This window comes from Medicago sativa, chromosome 2 (assembly GCF_051527215.1).
Source record: "Medicago sativa cultivar Bolivia chromosome 2, Bolivia_mono, whole genome shotgun sequence".
Taxonomy (NCBI): Eukaryota; Viridiplantae; Streptophyta; class Magnoliopsida; order Fabales; family Fabaceae; genus Medicago; species Medicago sativa.
Genome location: NC_140750.1, coordinates 73,313,842 through 73,340,895, shown reverse-complemented (window position 1 = coordinate 73,340,895; position 27,054 = coordinate 73,313,842). Strand labels below are relative to the sequence as shown.

General features: G+C 33.6%; 2 protein-coding genes and 1 pseudogene across 17 annotated transcripts; 1 reads left to right on the top strand and 2 right to left on the bottom strand.

The window, feature by feature from the left end:
- Positions 1-1,155: 1,155 nt before the first annotated feature.
- LOC146950542 (zinc finger CCCH domain-containing protein 2 pseudogene) lies at positions 1,156-6,936 on the bottom strand (annotated as a pseudogene). 15 transcript variants are annotated; one of them, XR_015027566.1, is made up of 7 exons: positions 4,821-6,936; positions 3,975-4,011; positions 3,754-3,875; positions 3,526-3,658; positions 3,373-3,436; positions 2,765-2,947; positions 1,156-1,842 (listed from the first exon to the last, which is right to left on the bottom strand). The product of XR_015027566.1 is annotated as a zinc finger CCCH domain-containing protein 2 pseudogene, transcript variant X3 (transcript). The 15 variants fall into 15 exon arrangements; XR_015027573.1 differs by having other exon boundaries at positions 2,765-2,944; positions 3,759-3,875; XR_015027564.1 differs by having other exon boundaries at positions 3,754-3,859.
- Positions 6,937-11,449: 4,513 nt separating this feature from the next.
- Positions 11,450-26,007, bottom strand: LOC146950541 (phospholipid-transporting ATPase 2). Its single transcript, XM_085746461.1, has 25 exons — positions 25,915-26,007; positions 24,788-25,015; positions 23,715-23,928; positions 23,154-23,270; positions 22,894-22,986; positions 22,595-22,769; positions 22,336-22,502; positions 21,312-21,416; positions 20,914-21,011; positions 20,679-20,821; positions 19,744-19,840; positions 19,495-19,604; positions 19,244-19,408; positions 17,805-17,959; positions 17,651-17,731; positions 17,289-17,409; positions 15,991-16,097; positions 15,564-15,695; positions 15,146-15,299; positions 14,768-14,885; positions 14,214-14,387; positions 13,903-13,954; positions 13,443-13,570; positions 12,523-12,673; positions 11,450-12,047 (listed from the first exon to the last, which is right to left on the bottom strand). Exons 2-25 carry the CDS (start codon positions 24,910-24,912, stop codon positions 11,706-11,708), a joined length of 3,324 nt encoding a protein of 1,107 aa, XP_085602587.1. The 5' UTR covers positions 24,913-25,015; positions 25,915-26,007; the 3' UTR covers positions 11,450-11,705.
- A 594-nt stretch (positions 26,008-26,601) lies between these two features.
- Positions 26,602-26,910, top strand: LOC146950540 (uncharacterized). Its single transcript, XM_085748647.1, has one exon. The coding sequence runs from the start codon at positions 26,602-26,604 to the stop codon at positions 26,908-26,910; it is 309 nt and encodes a 102-aa protein (XP_085604773.1).
- Positions 26,911-27,054: the final 144 nt, after the last annotated feature.

The window sequence follows — 27,054 nt, the reverse complement described above, 5'->3', positions numbered from 1 at the left end:
ATTAGTGAATCTCTATTGATGAGCATGACTGAGAGGTGAAATGATATCCATCTGTTACAATCAATGATAATTTTGACACTCAAAAATTGCAGTTACTCCTTTGATAAAAAGTGGTTAAACAGATTTAAAATTTGGTTAGTTTTCCAACTCTATCAAATTTTTGAAAAATCCTTACATTTGACCACTACATTAAAAGTCTTTCAAACGATAAATAACTTCTTTTACAATCTGCAAGTTTATCACGCCTAAAGACGGACAAGTTCTAATTTCTGAAAAAATAGTGGTCACGCACCTTAAAATATGTGGTTACACAAAACATATATTTGGCTGGTTTATATTTCCCATGTATGAATAATCTTGTTTTATGCGAATCAAACACATAATCTAATTTGATCACTACACTAAAAGCAATTCCAACAATAAATAACTTATTTTACAATCGGCGAGTTTATCACACCTAAAGACGGACAAGTTCTAATTTATGAAAAAATAGTGGTCACGCATATTAAAAAATGTGGTCACACATACCATATATTTGGCTAGTTTATATTTACCAGGTATAAATAATCTTGTTTTATGCGAATCAAACACACAATCTAATTTGATCACTGCACTAAAAGCAATTCCAACAATAAATAACTTATTTTACAATCGGCGAGTTTATCACGCCTAAAGACGGACAAGTTCCAATTTATGAAAAAATAGTGGTCACGTATTTGTAAAAATGTGGTCATATAGACCATATATTTGGCTAGTTTATATTTCCCAGATGTAAATAATTTCGTTTTAGGCGAATCGAACGCATGATCTCATTTGATCACTGCACTAAAAGTATTTCCAACCATAAATAACTTGTTTTACAATCGGCAAGTTTATGACGCCTAAGGACAGACAAATTCTAATTTATGAAAAAATAGTGGTCACGCATATGTAAAAATGTGGTCATACAGACCATATATTTAACTAGTTTTTCTTTCCTAGGTGTAAATAATATCGTTTTAGGCGAATCGAACGCATGATCTCATTTGATCACTGCACTAAAAGCATTTCCAACCATAAATAACATGTTTTACAATCGGCAAGTTTATCACGCCTAAAGACGGACAAGTTCTAATTTATGAAAAAAATAGTGGTCACGTATTTGTAAAAATGTGGTCACACAAAACATATTCATATTCATACTCTGTCAATATCTATCTTAAGAACCATAAAACCATACATAGTGCGATTAGAAGGAATAGTACATTACAAGCTTAGTGAGTACCATACTATAGTATTGTTCAAGAAAGTTAGTAAAAGAAGGAATAGTACATTACAAGCTTAAAAGAGCATAAAAAAAAAAATTTACATTAAATTTTGATTACGCCACTACACTATTTTTATTCTTCCTCGTATCACTCTTCACCCACGGTGTTCCAAGAACCCCGCTCTTGACACGATTTCTTGACTTGTCTTTTATTCGAGTGAACACGGTTGATGCTTGGTGATCTTCATCATCTGATCCATTTGATGATCTTCATCATGTGGATACCCGAACCTTTGCTTGGTATTATATTGTAGAATTCCCAAGCTACAGCAATATTGTAGATCTTCATCAGAGAATAGACTCAAACTTACTTATGAGCTAAGACTTCTTTTTCACCTCCAAGTGGGACAAATAGAAAACCTTATGGCAACCTCCCCTTGATGGGAGACAAGTGTTGCTAGTTGATTAAAGATGTTGCTGAGCTCATGAATAGTGGACTCAACATTTTGAAGAGCTTCAGCTCTGCTTTGCATGTAACTGTCCTGCAATGGAACTACCTGCTGCTGCTGCAACAACGGTTGACTCTCTCCATCCACCTGCTTCATGTGGAATGTGGAAGGCCGTGGAAAAAACAAAATAAATATATATAATTACAGTTGAAGATATAATTCAACCCAGCCAGAAACAAATTAAAATGCCAGTATAACTAAGAAAAATGGATAAAATGAACCAGCCTCCTTTTTACATGTATTTTGAGCAAGTCTATTTAAACAACCAATTTCTCCATGCTGGTGAAGTTTTGTCAATGGAACAGTTTTGTTGGGCCAGGCCAAGATAGGCCAACAAAACAATGTCTGAACTAGCCAGACTGTTTGATAGATTTACTTGTAACTATGCAAGCAATTGAGTTCCATAAGTTAAATTAAGTAAATTAATTAACTCATTAAAGGCTGTGAACTTATACTTGTGAAAGGCAATCTCATAATATTAACGCAACAAAGGGATAAAAACTATTAGAATATATGAAAATTGAAAACGTCTTTAACATCTTGATATTATCTTTAGAGTATGTTAGATTATCTCATAGGATTAGTTTTTTTATCTTATATGTTAAACTATCTTTCACAGAATCTTAATCATACAAACCACAATAATAAATCAAAATCTTAATTGTATCTCTTCTCTTCCCTCTTTATTTAAAACCTTATAACTTCAAACAAAAACAAAATTCGTAGTATAAAATTAACACCAGTACAATGGTTAGCTGTGACAATATTCTTGAAAATTGAGTCATACTGCAAACACAACCAAAAGAGAACAAATAGACAAAAGGTATGTGAGATTCTATTTGATAAACAATCTCTTGTTTCTTGGAACAAAAGCTATGCCCTTGATAATTTAATCAAGCATGACACAATAAATTAAATTGATTCAAGTTATCCTATATGCTTAACTAAAGCCTCTAACAATACAATCAACAGATGAAACAATCAACAGATGAAAAAGAACATAACTTACCCACTAGCCCATGGAGGTGCAGGGGCACTAGAAGTACTAGCAGCTGTCTTTGTAGCTAACGGACGTTGACATATGAAAGGATTTGCAGAATCCTTAGAAGCATTCGCCGAAAACAATTGTCTTCTATTCTCATGCACTTTCAAGCACTCCAGCAATTAATAATCTTGTTTTCTACTACAACTACTACAAGAAAAAGACAACTATTGTCATGTCATGCATATCTAAGTAACTAACAACAATAAACAAACAAGCATTACAAATTTATTATGACTAAAATTGTTCACGTAGAGAATACTTTTGATAACCACATACAAGGCAAACCATGAGAGTGTTGCTCTTTTAAAATTTCAGCACAAGAGATATTATCAATTATAAGTGAGTATAAGTGATATCTTAAGCATTTATATGCTCAAAGGGGCTTCCTTGACTTAATGTCTGACAACATCTTAAGCATAGACTGTAGGAACAGTTAAGGCAGCTTATGTGAAGATTCAGAATAGGTGTTCTGCAGTAGTTGCTGATACAAGTGTTGCATAAATACTTATTATGTTAGCAAGGAGCACAAGAAAAAAAATCAAAATTCATAACAGTAGCAGAAAAAAGATTACCAGTCAATTTTCTCATTGCAGTCAAATTCGATTTGCTTGATGAGAATATCACAAATACTTTCCCCTGTCAAACATAAAATCATATAAGATATTTGTATCTAATAAACAAAATTTACTCAGAAACTGTCAAATTAGAAGAACGATAATTACTACCTTTATTTTTCGCTTCTGTTTCTAGCTCTGCATGCTGGTCTTCGCTTATTTGTTTTATTACCAGAAGGAGCATACAGACCAAATAATGAAAATGCAATATCCTATCAACTCTGCTTGTACCAGCCAAACAATCCTGTTACAAAACAAGATAAAATTGAAGTGTCAATAAGTGCCGCTAAAGAAAAAAAAACTATCCTAACATAAGAGTTTCGATCTTTGATATCAAACCTTACTTTCACGGTCTTTACACTGACATGCTCGGCAATCTTTACATGAACAAGTTCCTCGACAAACTGGACACGCCTTCTTAACCTCATTTTGAGTGTCGAAATACCTAAATTTCCAATTATCTAAAAATTTAAAAATATATAAATTATTGAAAGAAAATCGATAAACAAGATTCTACGAGAAAAAAAATCGATAAACAAGAAAATAAAGGAGACAAATACTTTTTTTGGTTTTGCTTTGATTTTCCTCTTTGTTCTGCTGAAAGAAGAAAAGATGCTATAATTCAGACATCAACAACAAACTCTCATTGACAAGAATCAAATCAGATAAACCAAACTAGCAGAACTGAAAAAGCAATACAAAATAGTATATATTCATTCAAGCAATATACCTTAATTCATTGCTTACAACTAAACTAAATAGAGACAAAAAAAAATCAGCACAACAATTTGCACCTAATTTTGCAAAACTTCGTCTTCTTTTGCAAGTAAACAATCATCCCCCAATGTGCGAGGCACTGTTACAATGTCTGTATCAAAATTACAAAAACATAGCTAAATGTGTTTTTTATTCTCTGATTTACCGTTCTTTTCGTTATTTAGTTTAGGCGTCGAATGTGTCTTTTGTTAGTCAATTTGGTCCATAAAATTACCAACAATTTAACAAAAGAGACGCTTCGAGATGTATTTGTAATATATATACAATCAAGGACTATGACGACGGGGCGTCACACATTTACGAACCAAAATAACCGATTACTCATTCTTCTTCTGCTGTTTTTCTCTTGGACAGACAAAAATCAGATTAATAACAAATGTTTTTTTACCCAAATTTTCAACTTTAATGAACAAAATTCACATAACGATCATAATGGAAAAGACCCAATTTTTCAAATTACAAATCAAAAAATTAACAAAATAAAATGTCTAATATTTCTCCGATCACATGAATTTCAAATCCAAATAACAAAAACATAAAATCGATAAATTGTATCATCCAATATAACCTAAAAAAACAAAAATTGGCAACAAAGAAAAAAGGAGAGAAAAATGGTGAAAAGAACGAACCAAGAGGGTGTTCCAATTTGAAGGAACTCTTAGCCATGATGATGAAAATTCTGCAAACGAATTAGGGTTAGCGATCGATGGATGAATCGATGAAAGAAAAAGAGAAAATTAGGAAGTTTTGTAAACATCTTCGATTGGGAGCGGAGGTTAACGCGGTAGTACAATACATTAGATCTGAGAGAAAGATCAGGATGAACACAGAATGGAACAGGAGAGAGTCCTGCAGGAGAGGATTCGATGATGGTGGCCGTTATGGTGGTGGCAGACGAGAAAGAAAGAGGGAGTGGTGGTGGTTAAGAGAAGTGTGGTGGTGAGACAGGGAGAAGTGAGAGAGATCGATGGAAAAGGAAAAGAGAAAAGAGGGATGAAGGAAAAGAGAAGAGAGGGACAATTAGTGGAGTGTGGGGCCCACTATACCACATGTCATTTTTTTATGTGGGTGTAGGAGTGGTATGCCACCTATGGTGGTATGTGTATCAGCACTCCAAAATATTCCCTTTAATACATAAAATCAAAATGAAATCCAAATGCATAAGTTACATAATACAAAGTACAAATTCAGAAAGCAAATTATTGACTAATTTGAAAACAATACAACAAAAATTAACATAAAATAAAACAATTACATAAACCTGCAGGATTAAATAAATATGCTTATTTTTCTTCTTGACGATTGCAGGGATAAATATGTGATATAGCTTAATCTTTCAATATTTACACTTCACTCCACTGAAAATCTCATAATCACCATTTTGGCACCATCTTCAAAATTCAACACTCTTCTACATCAGCAATTCATTCACCCATCCGAGATCAGGGGCAGGACAAGACAGACCATTAACGTCACCACCACCAACAACCTTATTAATATTGTCGCTGTTTCCCAAAAACATGTTCATATTGTTGTTAATGATGTTATTGTCAACATCATTGAAACTTGGTGTCAAATTCTGATGAATAGATTGTGAAAGAATATTGAAATGTTGTTGATGATCAAAAGAAGAAGAAGGTGAAACAATAAACTGTTGCTGATTCTGTTCCTCAGGAACATCAAGAGATTCAAGATAACCCATGTTTTGTATCTGAAGTGCTTTAGCAGTAGAAACTGGTGAAGAAGAAGAAGATGAACCGTCATTGAAATTCATCCCTTCAAAAGAACCCAAAAGATCAATAAGCATGTCTCTATAACGAAGATTGTTACTATTAATCGAAGAACCATAGCGTGAGAGCGATGGAACACCGTTACGTGGCTTCATCGGAGACATAGGTGGTGATGCCGGAGGCGAAGAAAAATGAGACATACCAAAAAGTGTTGAAGTTGGAGAATTATTAGCACCATTACCATTACCATTACCATTAGCGCCACAGTGACAAAACAAACAACAATTGTTTGATTTTGAAGCAACATGGTTATTCAAAAGCTTGTTATTTTTCTTGTTGCATGAAAAATGTTCATTTGAAGATGATGATGTAACAGGAAGGATTCTTAATTGACGAGGAGTGTGTGCAAAGAAACAAACTTTTCTCTTACAGTTTTTACCATCTTTGCATGCTTCAGTTCTGTATCTAGCAGGATGAAGCCAGCATTCAAAAACACCATGAGCAAATTCACAAGTATCGCCACGGTTACAGCCACCGCGGCGATACTCAGGGCAAACTGTCCCTGAGTAATGAAACCGCCGTGGATCACGGCGGCGAGCTTTTTCACCGGGGTGAGCGAATGGACAGTCAGTCCAGTCATGGCTCCGGCTACGAGTGCACCGGCGGACTTTGAATTCATACATTCGGAAATGATCTGATGAGTAAGGATCATCAGAGTCTGAGTCAGAGTCATTGTGTGGGAGGAACTTTTGAAGGATGGTGTCGTCGGAGAAGATGTCGACGGCGGCGGTGGTGTTGCGGCGGGTGAGGAGCTTTCTTGGAGGGATGTCGATGTCTCTAAGGGATTTTTTGGGAGAGAGAGGTTGGTAGGAAGAATGAAACTTGTGTTGTTGGTGTTGTTCAGCACAAATAGTAGTCATTGTGAAATGGGGGTGCAAACAATAAGAGTATGAAAAATGACACGGGGGTGTGGAAATGAAATGTTAAGAGAGAGTGTAATGTGTCGAGATGTTGTGAATGGAAAGAAGGGAAGAGAGGGTTATTATATAGGAGGAAGAAGAGTGTGAGTTGAGAAAGAGAAAATAAAATGGTGACAAGGATGGGAATAAGGGATGGTAAGGGGGGTATGTGGCTAGGTAGCATTTGAGAGTAACATGCAAAAGAGGGTATGTGGCAGTTTGTTAATTCATTGGGGCCTAATGTTTTGGCTATGTGTAATTCGATTACAAGCTCTCAATTCAACAATATCCGTGCCCTTTTGGTTTTGGGTGACATGAAAATTCTAGATCACGATATATAGAATATTGTATATTTTTTATTTATTATGTATAGAATACACAAAGAGGTGTCCATGCAATGTACTTTGATACATTGCATTTCTTTTGCTTTGTCTTTTCGTTTTTTATCCGTTTCTCTTCCTTGACTTAGTTGTATATTGATTGAATTAGTTATCCTACAAATTCTCATTCATAACTCCATAATTTGCTGGATAAGCATGCGATAAAATTGTTGGGCTATGACTCATGAGGTCTAGATATATTGGTAATATTAAGTTAAGAACAATCACATAAATGAGTTACAGGTCATATCTTATCGTATTTTGACTTAATTCTAAGACCTTAATTCTAAGACGTTAGATATATAAAATAAGATAAGATCTCTTATTTATATGTTACATAATATTATTATTTTATTTAACCTAAGACACTTTACTCACACTTAAAATATAAACATTTCTAGATTAAGCTTAAGCTCGTCCATTCTTATAGATATGCTTCTAACAAACGGAAACATTTATATTCACTTGTATACTAGATCAAAGAAAGGATAAATTCTGTGAGCTTAGTTTGCTTTTACTTTTGTATATTTGTTTGTTAAAATGTTCATAAAATTATTTTTAGGATTGCTTTACACAATACAAATTCAAAAATCACTTGATAAGTTTTATTTTGAGAGTAATTTTAAAAATTTTTAAGGCAATAATCATAATGATTGGCGATGAAGACTTACTTAAGAGTGAGGTTTATTTGAGGATCGACTTAACAGTAAGGCTAGCAAAGTAATCGTTTTAAGCCTCCCGAATATAAAACTTTTACTTGATATAAAGGTCTCACATCTATTATTTTTTCAACTAAACGTCATAAATCTTTATTTAAATTTAATATTGTATGAACAAAGATTAAATCAACTGACTTTAATTTTGTTTTAGACTAAGCAAGTCTTAATCTGTATTCGATCCAAGTCCAACCGAGACCTGATGAAGAGTGAGTCCATGTTATTGATACGTCTTAAATCCCACTGGATAGAGGTCCGAACCTATCAATCTGGACTGTCCAGTCCAAATCCAATGTTGAATTCCTCGCCAAATTATTACAAGTTTCCCCGATGACATCTGTTTAGGTGAAGACTTGACAACCAAAATTTTACATATTCCCTAGAAATACAAAGCATAGCTAGCATAGGGTCAGAGATACCTCACTCTTTGCCCATATAATTGTTTCACTCCCCTTAATCTTTCATTCACTTGAAAGTCAGAGCACGTGCAAGTACACAATCCCCTTCCAATGAAAAAGAACCCACAGCGGACCGCGGTGGAAGAATGACAAACTCCTCTCTCTATGCAACAAATTTCAACCCTGAGACAAATCATCATAGTTCCAACAGGATCAATTTTTAATTGAAAAAAGAATTACACGAAATGGAAACATTAATCTATTAAATAATTTCTGCATTCTAATACGTCTAAAAAAAACGAACATTTAAAGCAACAAGGTATTACGTATAGGGACGAAATTGATTACATAAACTATATATGGACAAAGGCAGTAATATTTGTTCATTTGCTACGCATTGAAGAGACAAAAATATTGATTTTTTAATTGTATGGGTCATTTAAGAATTATGAAAATAGCGAACACAAAATAGTATAATTGTTGCATAATATTTTTGGTGAACAACTCCATTCTAGCTAATCTACGATTTCGTCAAAAAAGAAAAAGAAAAAAAGAAACCTGTCTGTATCGGTTGAAACTTCAAAGTATAATGTATATTCGGTCGAATGTATATATATGTGTATATATATATATATATATATATATATATATATATATATATGTTCACAAAGTGATTTCATTTCACCAGCTGTAATAATATTTTAACAAGAAAAACCTTAGGGATGATAAGTTAGTCGTGATCACATGATTTATTTCGAATTTAAGATAGGATCTGATCATTTTGCTGAATGTAAATCGACATAGGTTATATATTATATACTTATATACATTAATATATAATTTAATAGACATAGTATCTGTAATAATATCTATAATAACATACTATATTTCATAGAAAATAATTTGTAAATTTAAGAGTATAGTATATCTATGTTGTCCACTCATATTTTCAACCGGGTAAAGGGGGAAAAGAGGGTTTATCTTTTTGAAGAGATTGGTCTAATAGATTATGGATAGACACGTTATATGGTGGATTATCTTGATAAATGGTTTAAGGTAGGTCGGCATATAAAAATTGTACAAAATATTATCAACAATGTTGTCTTTTAAAAATAGAAGTTTATCATTATCTTTGTTTTTACAATTGAGATATTTGTTTGATGGTGTCGATTTCAACAAAAAGGCCATAAATGAGTTGAATTTTGAAAGCATGCCTACTTATTTTTCTCTTTTTGTCAAATTGACATCGAGTAACTCACTCTCTCAAACTTTACAATTAATTCTTCACAAAAAAAAAAACTTTACAATTAATTAAAATGACGTTGAGTTTTTATTTTATTTTTTACTTTAGAAACCGATGTCAAACATCGGTGAAGCTTTAGACCATTTTTGAGTAATGATGAGTCCAGAGGGGAGGCAAGCAAGTATAATTTAACCCACTAATACACTCAAAGTATTCACCATTCAAAAAAAAAAAAAAACCGTAACTCATTCAATTCAAGTCTAATTCACACAATTGAAAAATAAAAGAAGTAAAATTTGTTGAAGAATATTTTCAAGTTTGTTGTTATCGTTCTTTCTTGTACTTTAAAGACAGTCTAGGCTAGCAGTTCGTTTGATGGTGTTAGAGAGGTCCATATCGGCCTGTGCATGTGGTGGTCCCTCATGGTCCCTCGGTGGTTTTTAGTGAAGTTTCACACATGATCACATTGGACTATGTTTGAAAGTCATTCGAAACTTTAACATAGTATAATTTGTTCTCAGAATTGAGGTAGTTGCCGAATTGATGTCGTCAATTTGAAAGAAGAAGAAAAAACATCAATACCTCAAAACTCAACATATACTGTATTTGTTATTGTTTGTTTTGATCAAATTAACACGGATCACGACATTTAGATCACATTAGACACTTCTCTAATCTAACATTTTGTCTGATACTCAAGATAAAATGTACAAAAAGATGAGTAAATATTTATGATATCCTCAGGGAGACCGAAGTCAGAAATGATGAGTGGGGTGAAAAGCATGCATTTATTTTAGGCCAAAAGGGTCCAACAATAATCCCACTTATGAATTCTATCAGCGAATATCTTGTGCTTGCAAATCCTAAATGCATAGGTCTATGATTGAACTGATGCGTGTTGAACTGTTGGTAACTTAATATCCTTCCTTAAAAGGACAGCTAGACAACTAGGGCAGTAGGGGAGTAAATTATAGGGTTATCTTTGGAGTAGTGTGCAATGGGGAAACAACTCAATGCAAAAACAGTCGGCTGGAGTGTTTAAGTCTGAGGTCCCCTATCTGCCCTTGCCTTTATTGTCAGTTATTTTCATCTACCAAAAGACTAATGTTACTAAAATGATCATGCTAACTAGTGAGTTACAGAAAAAAGTTATCCCAAATGAAAATGATCCTTACTCCTAACTAGTAACCCAAGACATTTGTTAAAAAAATAAAAAATATATATATATTGAAAATAGTATCTTATACATTTTTAAGAGATCGACTAAACAAGTTTCAAGAAAAAAAATATATATTTGGTTTCTTAACTAGTTAACATTTTTCAACTATTAATAAATCAATAATAACTAATGTGGGACATTGAACCCATAGGTACTCATGCTTGTGACATTCTTTGCCCGTGAGTGAGGTGTACTGCTGGCACCTGTGAGTGAAATTTTGGTGATGGCTAATTTATGCATATGCATGCATGCAGAATGCTTACACAACTACCGACAGCACTTTCAATTCTTGCCATGACATGTGGATATTTCATGCTATGTGCAGCTGAAGAGAACATAGTCCTTGTGGATTAGGTTCTTTTCCATGGCAGCGATTCAAATGGTCAGTAAATTAACTCTGCATTTGCAGATTGTTATGTTGACATCTCAGCACAACCATGTCCCACATCCTCCTTTAGAATATATTGACAGCATATTTTGCATTTCATGGGTTGCCTATGGCGTTTTCACTGTTCTTGAATTCTCTTATTGGACAAAATCATTGTTTTTGAAATTTAAATTGTTACCCTTTCCAAGTTTCCACAGATAGAAAAGGAAAAGTTTTACCTATTAATTGGAGCCTGAAACAGATAATAATTTATAGATTTGTAAGCATTTCTTTCCTTTTTAACATTATGTCAGCAATTATATAATGACACTTTAGAGGAGACAATTTACAAAAATAAATATCAGTATACAAGGAACTGACAATGTACATTGTTTTTTTTTTTTTTTTGTTGAAGGAGACAATGTACTTTGTTAGTTTCTATCAAAAAAAGATATACAAATTAAGCTGCAGCATATGGTGCTCTTCCAACTGCTTTTTGATTTTACTGGTCCTTGCTATTTCTTGTGTAGTTGTTAGACAGTGATAATCTTGACTGTGGCTGAAAAAATTCAAATGGTGTTCCTGCTCCAAACGATCTTCTCGTGGAATTAGGAGAATCTGATAGTAGAGGTTCAAATACAGGATTTCTGTTTTTGGGCTGTGCTATTGACAAGGTAGAAACATCTTTCTCCATAGATCTGAGCTGAGGTTCAATTGTGGCAAGAGACAAAATTGGTCCCCCTAGGCGTTCAGCCTGCTGAAGTAAATTGATTTTGCTCGACTTATATGTATATCTAAAGTACTTGATGGCTAAAATTGGACCCATCCCGGCTGCAGTCATGAGCTGTATGGAAGTATAGTTCCCATCAAAACATAATCAATGCAATGAATAAATAAAATGCTTAGCCAAAAAGAAATGTGCATGAACTTGGCTTCTCACTAGGTCCATGGTCTATGTTAATTTATTCATAAAGGAAAAAGAACAATATTTAATTTCTTTTTCAAAAAAAAGGAACTCTGATGAATATGGTATTAAGTATAAGATTTTGGTACAAGATTTATTGTGAAATCTCATGAATTAACAAAGGAAAGGAGAAATAATGGGGATTATGTTTGTTATTTGCATTTTCAGTAGTTATATTTTTACTGATAATAACAAAAATGTCACTATTTGCTTTTGTTTACATAAAATAAAGGAAATAGAAAAACAACAAAATCATTGTATGCATCCTTTATGAAGGGAGAAAGGGAAGAGAGGGCAGTTAAAATGAGAGTGAAGATCATTCCATGGATGGCAACAGATGAACTAAGGTACTTACAAAAATTGTTATCCAATATGATGGTTGTCGACACAACCGGAACATAATTGTATACATCCCTGACGAAGGAAGAGCACTAAAGATCCAGTTGATGACATAAAAGCCAGCCAAGTTACCCCATATTGCAAGATGTTGCAATATTGTAAAGGAACTGCAGGCATCAAACGTAGGTCAGACAATCAAACAATATAAATTTTTCCAGCAGATTGAAGCAACTAACAAGTACTTTAAAACTATATGATCTTTTCCCAGTTCCCTTGCCAATTAAACTACATATGCAACCAAGCAAAAGAAAATTATACTTCCCTATCTTGAGATGCTTGAATTACGCTACCTCTCCCCTCTAATTTTTAAAATTACACTACTCTGAAATTTTAAAAAACTACACTCCTCTCACTTGAAAGATAAAAAGTATTTCCTTTAATCTATTTAAATATAAACAAATATCTTAGTGTATGGTAGCAGATATGAATTAGCCTCTTGGGTTATTTTTCTTTTCTCTACAACTAGTAGTGTTACCAATGGCTATTTTGAATTTCCTGTTATTGATTTTAGGACTTAAAAGGATGAAATTAAGATATAAATACCCTTACTATCAGTATTAGACGTTCACCCAAATTCTGTATTTTATTTTTCGAAGTCCCAAAGTCAATAGTATGAGTTCAAAACTAAGTTACACATGATGCTGAGAATTACAATGATGAAAATATCTTGTATTAAGATGGGCTAAACTGTGATGCATATTCATCTCTCAAGCAAGCAGAGTGTAATTTTTAAAAATAGAGGGAGGTCAGGGGAGGGGAGGGAAATGTAAAAAACCAAGCTAGTTCTTTTAATTCATTAAGAACAGAAAAGCATCTAAAGTTGAAAAATCAAAGTGACATTGTATTGTGAGAAGCTTTACTTATATTAAAGCTTACTTGGTCTCCATTGTTATTACAAAAGCCTGCAACCATATACAACCAGAGAGTGCAACCATTGAAACCTCCTCCATTTCACTCTTATCATAGGCGTATGAATGTATGCTTATTATAAATACAACTATTGCCTGCAAATGACAATCAATAACAATTAGGACCTATAAGGCATAAAATGTTTCTGTAATTAAATAATAGATTTAGAGCAGAATTTTTTTTCTATTTTTCATGGAACACGTTACAGCTCAAGATGATAAGCTTCCTACAATTCAGTAATTTATAAATATTCGTTACCATCAAAATATAAATATGCTCATGTAATTAAATAATAGATTTAGAGCAGAATTTTTTTCTATTTTTCATGGAACACATTACAGCTCAAGATGATAAGCTTCCTACAATTCAGTAATTTATAAATATTGGTGACCATCAAAATATAAATATGCTCATGAACAACACTTACGTGAAAGAGGGATCGCCCAAACCATCCAGCAAATGTACTAGGATTTAGAAGCCTGTTGCAATATTGAAAGTTAGTTTGATGTTCATCAATGAAGTTGTTATTCAGTGTAAGTTAAATAAAATTTTTACATGTTGGTTTGTTAAAAAGGATCTTCAGCTGTAATAATTTTTAATTGTTTAGTCATAAAAATTAAGCTATCAATGTTTTTTTTTTAAAAACTTGAGTCGTACTGAACTGGAAATTCTGTGAAAAATGAGAAGGCTTGGTAGCATTTAAAAAAGCCAGGGATAATAACAGCAAAAATGGCAAACCTTCCCGCTTGGCAGTAGAATAAAATTTGAGGATGCTGGAGCACAGTTTCCTCACTAAGATCTTTGTCAAGCACACTGACTAGAACAGGAACACTAGTATAGAAAACATTATAAGCCATCAAGCTAACCGAATTGAAGAGGCTGGTTCCAGACACACCTGAAATAAATGAAAAACTGAAATGGAATAACTTGTCAGAACCTTAAAAATTTGAGAATAGAAAGAAATTGAAGTGTCCTCTTGCATTGCAACATCATAATCATTAACAATAACCACTAAAGAATAAAGTGAAAAGAAAAATAACACACTGTCAATGTTTCCTTTTTTTCTGGGCCAATTGTGGGGGTTTCTGTGTGCTTCGCAAACATTTACCCCACATTACTTGCAAGGGCATTGTTGTAAATATGTATTGTTAGATTTTTTGACATTAGTGATTGTACTGTTAACACAACTGAAATAACATTCAGAATGTTTTTCTATAGGCATCTATGTTCAAAACAGTTTCGTGCTTGAAGAAGAAAAGAAAAACGAAGACCGTTGTTGGTAGAAAACTCACAAGATTTGGATGAAGCATATCAATAAGGACTTATAGAATGAATACTGCGAAAGAAATGCTGTGCGGTTGTACGAATACCGGCCATGGACCAGAATTAATCTCTTTAGGAATCTAAACTCTGCATATTAACAAAAGAATCATAAGTGAAATCATGTAGTCATGCAGATAAAACAAGAACGAGAAACCACCAATCTGCCTCGTATTTCCAACCACAAAATAAAATATAAACCTTCAAAAGAGTGTTGAATCAAACTATGGTTGCTAAGAAGAACGTAATATAAATTTTAAACAGGAGAAAAGAAAAAGATATGTGGAAAACTCTTTAAAAACTAGAATACAGATCATCGTCTCAAAGGAGAAAGTTATACAAAGTCTTACTTCCGATGCTGTAATCAGCTGCTCTTGCTGCCTGCAATCCTTCTCTGCCACTGATGCCCACACCAATATCTGCTTGTTGTATCATCCTTACATCATTCCCTCCATCACCAATTGCCAATGTTCTATAGTCACATGATTTTAAGATCTGTACAAGCTGCAGCAAGTAGTGGTATACAAGTCACAACATTGCCATAATTTTCTGATAAATTAGCAGAAAAAATACAACAGTAGTATTATGTTCCACTAAGAGTAAAGCAAAAGATATTTGGTCTTATCTTGTCCTTCGTCTTCTGGTAAGTTTTTTTCGAAGAATATAAAAAGGAGAAGAGAAACCAAGAAAATGAATGTAAAACATAACTTCTTAAAACAAGACAAGGCAACATAATTTCATACACAAATACTGTAGTAAAAAAAACACCTGTGCTTTTTGCGATGGCGTCACACGGCAGCATATAGCAGTCCTTGACAATACTGCCAGCTCAGTAAAAGCTTTACGGTAATGCTTAAGTGCAATCTCAAGAGCCCATCCATCAACAACAAAAGCCACGTCCTGTTTGACGTAGCAAAACAATGAAAATATTAACTTCAAAACCTTTATCTTGATCCATAATATACTTGTTTAATATACTAGTCCAAAAATCCAGTATGCATACGATAAATACAAGCAGCTTGTCACTAGATTTTATTATGAGGGAAATAAAAGTAAGACAAAAAGCACCACAAGAAAATAATAATGATATCCTCCAGAGTCCAAAAGATGCCAACAAATTAAAAATCAGAAAAGGAATATCAAAAAAGCGAAGCTTCCCAATTATTGGATTTAAGTTGATAGTCAGTAAGCATACCTTGGGTTCTGAGGTAGTTATCCGCATTGTACGAAGCACTCTCTCTAAACTTCGGCAAACCTCATCCTCTGTTTTTCCATCAATTAGTAGAAGCTGTCCCTTTGGTTCTATGAATTGAGAAGGGATGAAATTGAAAAAGGTTCTTAAGTATTACCATCATAAATTAAAAACCTTCTAAAGAAGGATGGATAACACTAATTGAACAATAAAAATTAAAGCAAATTGTGAACATCCTCACATATCCAATCTCTTCAAAAATGGGACTACAGGCACAGAAGTTAGGTAAAGTAAAGTTGAACCTATTGTGCTGATCTATGTTGATAGTCCTAGCTGTGACCAGAAACTTCAATTTGTGATAGGATTTTAGACATTTTCAACACAAATAAGGTTTTCTAGATATTTTCTATTATTAAGCTTTTATGTATTTCCAATTATCCAAGTGTTGTTAGATATAGTTTGAATGAAGGGTATAGATGTATGCTTTTCCTCGCTATGAGTTGGACACTTGAGTTTAATTCACACAGATACAAAAAACTGTTTTATGATGCTCAGTACAGCATATCCCGCATGTTTCATATGCTAAATCCTTCAAAAAAAATCCAATACTCACACCTCAATTTTTTAATCAGATTTGGACACGGAAAAATAAGAAAAGTCTCAAAATTTAATGCTTTTTGAATATTAAATCACCCCTCGGAATAATAAACAAACAAATAAGGATGACCGACAAGAAGTGAAAAACACACATCCAATAGGTGTAAAAGGGTAGGGTGAAAATAAAGAAAAGCTGTGAAAACATTTATTATGAGCCTTTTTGTAATCAAGCAAAGGAACTATGTGAAGTTCCATATCAGTTACAGAGAGACCAATTGTTCTTTGAGGGGGGCTATATCACCCTGCAAGTCTGTTTACATCACAGACTTCTTCATTTATATGTAATTTGATTTTGAAAACAAATTTTAAATTAATCCTTTCATATATGCAATTCATTCTCTTGGGCTACCCCAATTAAAATATTTAGCTCCACCCCTGCCATCAGTTTGGTTGAGGAATTGGACAGATTTACCACTTGTACACTTTTACTCAAATAAATGACATAAAGAAGAGATCTGTCACATAAACACACAGAAAAGTCCGTCTGTTTCTACATGAACAAAGAGAATGGTAGGGCAACCATGGATCATATTGAGGCTCTTTATGTAGCTTAATTATTTGAACAGACAGAACACAATAAGGGTACTATTTACACGACACAGAATAAAACTACAATAATGTGCATGATCACAAATGTGCACTACCTGGGGAAATAAAATTACATGACAGGGCAATTTGTATTGCAGTATTCTGCTTGTCACCTGTTAGCATCCAAAAATTTATTCCAGCTTTCCTTAATGTTTCTATTGTTTCAGGAACTCCATCCTGGAAGATATCAAATTAAAAAGAATGAATGGTCGGTCATTCATCACAGAAACACACAAGGGAAGTCCTTTTAACTTATTCTCCCTTTAATCCCTTTAACTATCTAAAATAGAGAGAAGTTCAGTAAAATTGGAGGATTTTAAAAATACTATATTAAATCAGATTACAACAACCAACGACAGTCAGGCCTTTTCTCACTAGGTAAGAACTATCTAAAATAGATTGCTGTCAGCATATTCACCTGTAAACGATCCTCTATTGCTGTAACACCAAGAATTTCCAAGTCATGTTCTACTCTTTGGCAGACCTCGGCTACTCTCCACTGTGAAGCATATTAAACTGAGAAGGCAAGTTCTTGTACATTATATAAAATCAGTAACAAGTGTGTCCTTTACCTCTCTATCAACCAAAGTGCTACTAGCTTCTTTAAACATCAAAGACCAATCTTGATATTCATCTTTCTTTAACTCACGCCACGCCAAACATAGTGTGCGTAATCCCAAGTGAGCATATTGCTCTGTAGCTTCAATGAAATGCCGGGTTTGCTGCCCTGTAGTAAGTTATGGTGTCAATCATACAACTAAATAACTGTTCAACAAATGCAGGCATTAGAGTAATCACATTCTGGGCAGTTTGTCATTTGTTTCAGTTGAGTTTTGGAACTTTTATCAGCCAAATTGACCTAATAAGTTCAGAGAAAATCCCAACTGATCAAAGCAATGTTTCATGTTCATGACGTTGTAATGATTTGACTCTAATTGGTTGCACCAGATTTGTTTTTCAACTTCTTTTGATGGTGCTGTTTGCAGTTGTTGGGCATAGTTATTCATAAAGTGTGTGTGTGTGCGCGCGAGCGTATGTGTAGTACAGAATAGATAGATAGACAAACTGTTAAGGTATAGAATAAAGGATAAGGACTTAGTATAATACAGCGAGGAGATACTTTGTAAGGATATGAGATAAGGAGTTACTTTGTTAGGATATAAGATAAAGTAGAGTTAGTTTGCTAGGATATGAGATAAAGAGGAGTTAGTTAATTGATTAATTATAGAGTAGCATGTATAAATAGGAGAATAGAAGGATAGAGGAATTATTGAGATTTGTAATTTCGTGATAGGGCAGTGGCTCTAATGTAGAGGGGAAAACCCTTGGAGAAGAGTTTTCTCTCCAATTCTTCCTTATTTTATCAATAAAAGTGTTCTTTCTTTATTTCCTTTCGATTCAATTCTTAGGTTCCTAACACAGACATGGATATATTCATTGGTATGTTACCCCGTGATTGGAAGTCCAAATCACAGACTTAGTTTTGGGTTTCATTTAACACGAGATTTTTTGTCAGCCTGTAGAGTGGGCACTGTAAAAATTCACCATTTTGAGGCAGAATCCAAGCCTAGAGATCGGTTAAGTCAGTTTTGAAGCCATCCAATTCATCTAAATATATAACAAAGTTGGAGGGTAAGGTACTTGCAAACAGTTGTGAAAGAAAGACCCTGTAAATACTACTCCCACCGTCCCAAATTATATGTCGCTTTGGAAAAAAAAAATTTGTCCCAAATTATATGTCGCTTTACAATACCAACGAAACATTGATGTTACTTTTCCTATTATATCATTAAATATTTATTACTATTTCTTCTTTCTATTCTTTAATTTATCTTTCCCATACCATTTATTAAGGGCAATTTTGTAAAACAATTCATAATATCTCTTTCCCGTACAAAATTAATTACATTTCTTAATACGTGAGAAATGGCCAAAAAGTCATAAAATTTGGCACGGAGAGAGTATTTGATTGTGTTAAAATACAAATAAGTAAAAGAACAAATAATCTAACCAGCACGAGCATATGGAAGAATAGCCTCATCTGCTCCTTTTGACAGGAGAAGGATCTTCCCATTTTGGCAATCTTTCAACACTACTGACATTCGTTTCCTATCAGAGGTGAACTCTAAGGTTTCCAGGACTTCATACTGAAGTATAGAAGTGTTGAACTTGACTTCTGAAATATTAAAGAACATGATTATATGAGCCTATGTAACCAACTAATTAGCCATGCTTCCAAAACAAATAGCAAATAAAATGTACCAAGTATGTTTCCACTCTTGTTGAAAAAAACCATATGCAACTGAGCAGCAGCTTGAACAAGAGCATCTTCATCCTGAGATTGTGCCTTATACAAGATATCTCCAGTTTTACTATGTACAACAGTACAAGAAACAAGTATAAATTTAAACCATTATTCTCAAGGTTTAATAAAAATGTCTTAATTAAGAAATATGTTGACTTTTAACAGTTTTCATATCTGGGTCCTAGCAAGGATGAAAGCAGAATCACCTCCGTGTAGGTATGACAGTATTACATATCGCCATAACTGTAAGAAATCGTACAACATCAGAAGAACCACCGGAAACAGCATTAAGAAGCTCTACATCTGCATATCACGGGATGTAATTAATCAAGCAGGAAAACTTGCAATCCAAAACAAATATCATCATACAACATTCAGTGATCAAAGAAAAACATCAATGGGTGCATGCATAAGTATTGGAAGGTGAAGAAAGGAACAATATATTAATTATACTCTTCACCGTACTACATTCAGTTCATGTACCAGAGATTTATTTCTATAAAAACTAGTGTTCCATCTTGATCATGTCCGAGGATACTAACGCCTATTAGTTGAGAAACCCAATATTGTACTTCAGTTAAATACAGGTCTTAAATAAGAAAACTAAGATAAGACCGGTGAATTAAGGAAACATTTGGACCTGGTAATGCTAGAGCCCTTCGGAATACCTTAAGTGTGAGAGCAAGCTCAGCTAATTAACGTTTTGAGGAATTCCATGAAAAACAATTATGTTATATACCAGAACCAAATAAGTGTCAAGTGCATTGCTGCTTAACCGTGTAAGCTTAAGCATTTTTTTCAATTTCAATTTATTTAGAATGCAACTGCACCCTTTAGGTTGGTTGTTGAAGGAACCAAAATTACGACTTATTTCTTGTACATGCAAACATCACAATTTGTATTGAATTTCTGAGATCATTAAGGTTGCAAGGTCAATGTGCCTAAGATATGATACAGTGCACGCTCAGCACAAGAAACCAACTCTTTTATTAGGGAAATTTTCAACATATCAAGCTACAAAATTGGTATCCGGATGTGAAGTTGTCGTCAATTTAAGCAAACTGTGCAGTTAAGAAAAGGGTTCTAATAAAGTTACTACATGACAACAACACAAGTAAAGAATTTCACCAACCAATCATACCTTTCAATGCATCTCCATTCTCATTTCCATAGGAAATACCACTAATACAACATCTTCTAAATATCATTTTATTCTCAGTCAGGGTGCCTGTTTTGTCCGTCAAAATGTACTCAACTTGTCCAAGGTCCTCGCTTATCGCTGTACTGTCACATATGACAAACATGATTCATAAACAAATGTGTTAAAGTTCTATTTCATCAAAGTAATTAGTAATCAGGATACACCAACCACTCACTTTGTTGCATGTGATGGAATGCTAGTCTCTAAGTCAATCATTTTCTGGTCCCAGTCAATAAACTTTGCATACATGCTCTTCACTAAATCCAGAGATACCTGCCAGAGATGGAACAGTTGTCTGTATCAATCTTAGATATAGTCACATTTAAAATAATCAAAAATTAACTAAAAACTGGCATTAGCACTATAATTATCAGTTCAAGATAATTAATTAGTTTTAATGGCATCCTTTCACTAAGTACATACGGTCACCAATGTTCTTCCTGCAAAAGATTACCACTACCGCTCAAGTTTTTATTATGGTTATTTTTAAAATGAGAATATAAATAAAAAACATGAAGAATTATATATATAATATAATGGAATGGAATTCCAAAACATATACCACTGGCTCACCTTAATTGAAATGGGTATCATGATGGAACAAAGAAGCTCGAACCGCAAAGGGATTACCAATAATTCATACCAAGGGCCTTCATGAGGGTAAAGAACATACCATTGCTTGAACAAAAACAAACAAACAAACATTAGGGTCCAACCTAAAACATAACATTTCAAAACATGGGAACTTCAAGAAAATAATTACAGAAAAGGCATTGAAACATGGCAAAAGTTTAAACATACGTAAAATGCGGAAAAAATCCTTGAAGAATACAATAGCAAAATGATGCAAAGGATTATGAGTTATATCCTAAAATAAACCAAAGACCTTCATTTAGAGTACAATTTACGATTTTGTAATTACTCCATCCTTCTCAAATTAGGTGTCCTATTTACTATTTTCCTTGTCTCGTATTATTTGTCCCTTTCATAATACCAATGCAACATTTATTATCCTTTTCCCCAATCATACATTTTAATCATCTAACTACTTGACAAACTATAATTAATATGAGTATTTTAGTAAATGAAACACATTTTACCATTAAAATCAACACTACTAACCATTTCCTTAATAACCGTGTAAAACTCAAAAGGGACACCTAATTTGAGACAGAGGGAGTAGTCCACATGAAACAGAAAGGAAGCAAAAAACAAACAAACCAACCTAGTCTTACTAGAAACAAAAATAAAAATTGCAAAGGATGCGAGCTCCCTCAATGGAATCACAACTAAATGAAAGGACAATATTCTTTTTTTGGTGTTAACCCTCTGGCTCCTAAAGGGAAAGAGCCCTAGTAATCCGGAGTTCAGTCGGGAGGTAAGTAAAGCTTGGTCAAGAATTGTTACACCCAAGAATCGAATTCGGGTTCTCCCGAATTATTCATCCTTGTGTGGAGCTCATTAACCACTTGAGCTCAATCACTTGATTAATATAGCAATGAAAAGACCACAAAAACAACGTACTAACTTCTAACGGGCATAGGATTTGACTCAATTATAAAGTGCATAAGAAATGAAGTTCCAAATCGTGACATACTTTCCTTGCTTCTGTGTCCTTCCAAACATTACCCGCTATGCCAAGAACCATAACAACAACAATTTGGAATATGAATATAGCACCAGTCAATTTGTCGATCATGGCATCCATAGCAGTGAGCTTTGGTTCTGCGATACCCCTACTCATGCCCAATTTGGTTTCGTTACCTGAACAAATTAACATATCAGATATAAAATTCAAACTTTCTGATTAAGTATATGGCTCTAAGAGTTAAATGTGTTGTTATACATGGACTTGCCTGTATAGATAGCAACTCCACATGCCCACTCAGTATTTCTCAAGTAACATGACTGAAGAATTGTATTTTTAATGGTTAAAGGGCATACATCGTTATCAATAAATGGGGGGTACAATCGCATGTTTGCATCAAATCTTCTGACGTCTTTATCTGGACTGGGACACTCAATTACACCCTAGACACATGCACACACACACAAAGAACGAGAGTAAGTAATAAGCTTGCCTACATAATTACCAATTGACAGTAAACTTCAAACAATTCTACAAACTATAGTTACACTATAGATAAAATCTTGCCTTGATTTTGTGTAATAATTCATCATCGATTCCCATGCAAGCAGGAGGTATGACCCGGGTCTTAAGATCAGTTTCACCATCCAGTGCAGAAGTCTGAACATAATGCCATATCATAAGGTTCTTGAAATGTACGTAATGAATTGTGTTGTTGTTTCCCCAAAAAGAGGAAAAAAGAAAAAGAGATAATAATGGAACTGTGGTTGCTGCAATGCCACACACAGGCAGAGGACCAGTTTTAGCACGATTCATGACTTAATTACCTCTACATAGCAAACTCCTTGGGGATCAGATGTGCCAACCAAAACAAGGTCACAAGGAACTTCATCATTTTCACGTAGCCATACTATATTACCCACATAAATATCCTGGGCTTGAATCTGCAACACCATCAATGAAACAACAACAAAAACAATTTAGATTTACATAAAACAGACCACATTTGTCGTTTAAAATGAGAAGCTCACATAACTCTTACTACCTACAACATTGATACAGGGGAAACCCATAAATAATTTCTTATATTTCAAAAACCTAACAGATAACCTATGCAAAGGATTTTGACTAAAGTCAGAGTAAATCATACCGAAATGAAAGAGTAACAATATCTTAAAAAAAAAAATGAATAGATTGTACTGCTTTATAAACTAAAAGACAAAATGAAGGATAGTTATTCAAATGATGACCAACTGCAGGAAACTGTAAGCTAAGTCCTTTTTAACTTGTTTTACTGCTGGGTTGCTCTGTTATCAACTAAAAGATATTTCCTGGGCCTAAGCTAAGAAACACAAAATATATTTAAGAGAGTAAAATATGATTCTTACAAGTTTCTTGACGCCCTTCCTAACAACCCATACTTCCTTCTCATTTGCCTTTTTGTCTGAAAGATATCTATTGTAATCATCCCAGGCCTCTTTTGATGCAGAGACGGCAAAAATAAAGATAAGTGGACCCCATGTACTGGCAGGATTAACTGGAGTAATGAGAGGCCATAACTGCAGGCAAGCTATCAGCAAAAAGTACTGATTCATGAACCGGCTGAAAAGAGGGGGAAAATCAGATGGATTAAAAGATATTTATATTTCATTAGAAATTCGACACAAATTTCCCACCAAAGAAAAGCATGTTTTGCCTCAAGGAAAATGTGTGTAATACTTCTCCGTCCCAAATTATAAGTCGCTTTGGGAAAAAAAATTGTCCGAAAATTTTTATAGCAATGAAGCATTAAATGTTACTTTTCCTATTATACCCCTAACTATTTATTAATCTCTTCTTTCAATTCTTTAATTTATTTTTCTCATACCATTAATGAAGGATAGTTTTGTAAAATAACTTATAGTTTATCTTTCTCAAACAAATTAGTTACCTTTTTTTTTGGTACAAAATTACCTTTCTTAATTTGTGTGAAATAGTCAAAACAACATATAATTTGGGACGGATGGAATAATTCATAACACTTGAGGAGGCTTGGACAATATAAAAAAAAGGCTGAATCACTAGAATCTAAGATGAGTTCCATTGATGTTTTATTCTCAACCTACATTTACTTCACTGTTTAAAATTATGTTTCCATAGTGTAAACTATATGATGCATGTCCAAACAGAGGATCCGAAAATATGAATTTTCCCTCCTTGTAATGAAACCTCAGTTATTTAGTATCATGTCATAGATGACAGGAAATGAGATCATGCTGGAGACCCTTGAAGCAGTGTTGTCAATTGCAGATCGCGGAAAATAGCGGTTTGTTCAAATTCCACGATCTGCTATTTCAAAATATCTTGTACTAGAGAGCGTATTGTGGGACAATAGCGTTTCTTTCAAAATTTGCTATGCTATTAGCGCCACTATTTAAGAACACTTGCAATGAATATTAAGCAGCATCAGCAGAGAGTTTACCTGAACTGTTCCCATAAATTTTTCGGAAGAAAGTTCAATACGGTATATTTTCTATTTGATATCCGATTATCACAGTAAAACTCATGAGATGTTTCATCATCATCAATGTAAACGTAACGCTTCATTGTTGAATTCTGAGCATCTAATTGTGGATAGATAGATATTCTCTACACCTCCATTGCAATGCTAAAAGAGAACAATTTTGAAACAAACTTAAACAGCCGTATTCTGCAAGCAACAAGGAGATTAAAAAAAAATATTAGATTTGCACATAAATCTTGATATCATGAAAAATAAAACCAAGGAAGAATATCACCAAAGATAATTAAAATAAACCGAGCATCTCAATAAGTAGCCTACATTAGCAAATTAAGGTTGTGTTAGGATTGATTGTAAACACCTTATTTGGGCTTATATGACATAACCAATTGTCAGAGTGTTCGGGAGAAGTTATGAAAACAGTTTATGACATATCCACAAGTTGTTTCTAACTTATTTCAATAAGCTCTCCATAATAACTTCTAGAAAAACAATTTTACTGTATTTTCTCTTTTATTATGAAAATAGCTTATACATGATTGTTTACATAATAAGGCCTTGTTTAGATTGGCTTATATGAGCTTATCTGGTGGCATAAGCACTTATGAGAGAACTTATGCAAACAAATTTCATAAGCAACTTTACGCTTATTTTCATAAGTTCTCCAAGATAGCTTACGAAAAAAGTTTATAGCTTCTACGGAAAGAATCTGACTTTATTTTATTTAGTGCAATGGAAATAACTTATTCATAAGCGTACATGATGTAAGTTGGAAATTAAGTTGTTTATCCAAACAGAGCCTAAGTAATCATGGTGGCAATGTGAGGTAAAAGTCTTGGTACATGTTTGGTATTAGAGTGAATTGGACAAAATCACGGTGACAATGTGATATTGTTGAAGCTACAAAGTGTAGCTTTTGCAAAATCATTGTCCCTAGTTTAAGCTTCAAAAAAGCTTCGTCATAGATCGTAAAATTTGAAAATTGAAATGGAACTTGGTTATGCGTTAAATTATGATGAAAAAACAGCATCTAAAATGGATTATGCGTTCGATTTGGATGCAGAGAGAGAGAGAGAGAGAGAGCGTACCTATGTGATGTGGAAATGATGATCCTTTGATTGTTTCGTTTCGTTTCGCACCGATAGGAATTACGCGTATGTATGTGTTTCTCAGATTCAGATGATTTTCGTCAATGGCGTCTTTCCTTTCCTTTGGGCTCTGGGTTTTTCGACCGCCTGGACCCACCCTTGCTAAATAAATTAACATACTTATTTTTTTTGACTAAACACCTTTTTTATTTTATATTTTCTTTCACAAATTGTTAGTATATTCTTTTTTCTTCAAATAAAATTGTGAGTATATTCTTTTAGGTTAACCTTTCGATTTTTTGAGAAATGAATTTTAATAATTTAAAGTTTGAGTTTTACTTCCTTCAAAAAAAAGTTTGAGTTTTACTTAGGAATCGAATTCAAATTTTTTAAGATTTGTATTTAATGAAATTAATTAAGTTGAGTTTAATCTCTTAGTTTGATAGATCGTTAGTATTTAATAGGCTAAATATCTCTTTTGTTCTTTTAAGTTTGACAAAAATATCATGTTAGTCCTTTAGATTCTTTAAGTTTCAAATAAGTCACTTAGTCTCAAACTTAAGTCACTTAGTCTCTTTTGTTCTTCGAAACGACTCTGGTCTATTCATTGCAGGCTTCTCTGGTTTTATTCCAAACACAGATGATATCTTGTTGGCCGAACTTTCTGCTATCTATCATGGTATAATCATGGCTAAGGATTTGGGTTATGCGGAGTTTGCTTGCTATTCTGATTCTCTTGTTTGCATTAATCTTATTAATGGCCCCATTGAGAGGTACCATATATATGTTGTCCTTATCCAAGACATAAAACATTTGCTCAATCAAATCAATGTGACGGTTTCTCACACTCTAAGAGAGGGTAACCAATGTGTAGACTTCATGACAAAGCTTGGAGTTTCTTCTGATGTTGATCTTCTTCTTCATGAGTCGCCCCCTGTTGATCTTATTAATCTTCTCAGAAGCGATTATGTTGGCACTTTGTTCCTCCGGGAGTAGTTAGCTTTTTTTGTTTCTTCCATTTAGCATTGTAACCAAAAAAAACTTAAAAAACTTCAAATAAGTGCATTAAATTAACAACTAATCCGATATTTTTGTCAAACTCAAATAGGTTCTTTGGCCTATATAATATGGGAAATGTTA

Coding starts and splice junctions, on each gene's coding strand:
- LOC146950541 (XM_085746461.1), bottom strand. CDS start 24,912: ATGAAGCGTTACGTTTACATTGATGATGATGAAACATCTCATGAGTTT. Junction 22,503..22,594: donor TGGAGTTGCTATCTATACAG/GCAAGTCCATGT, acceptor TAATTTGTTCAG/GTAACGAAACCAAATTGGGC. Junction 13,571..13,902: donor TTGGGCGATCCCTCTTTCAC/GTAAGTGTTGTT, acceptor TGTCATTTGCAG/GCAATAGTTGTATTTATAAT.
- LOC146950540 (XM_085748647.1), top strand. CDS start 26,602: ATGGCTAAGGATTTGGGTTATGCGGAGTTTGCTTGCTATTCTGATTCT.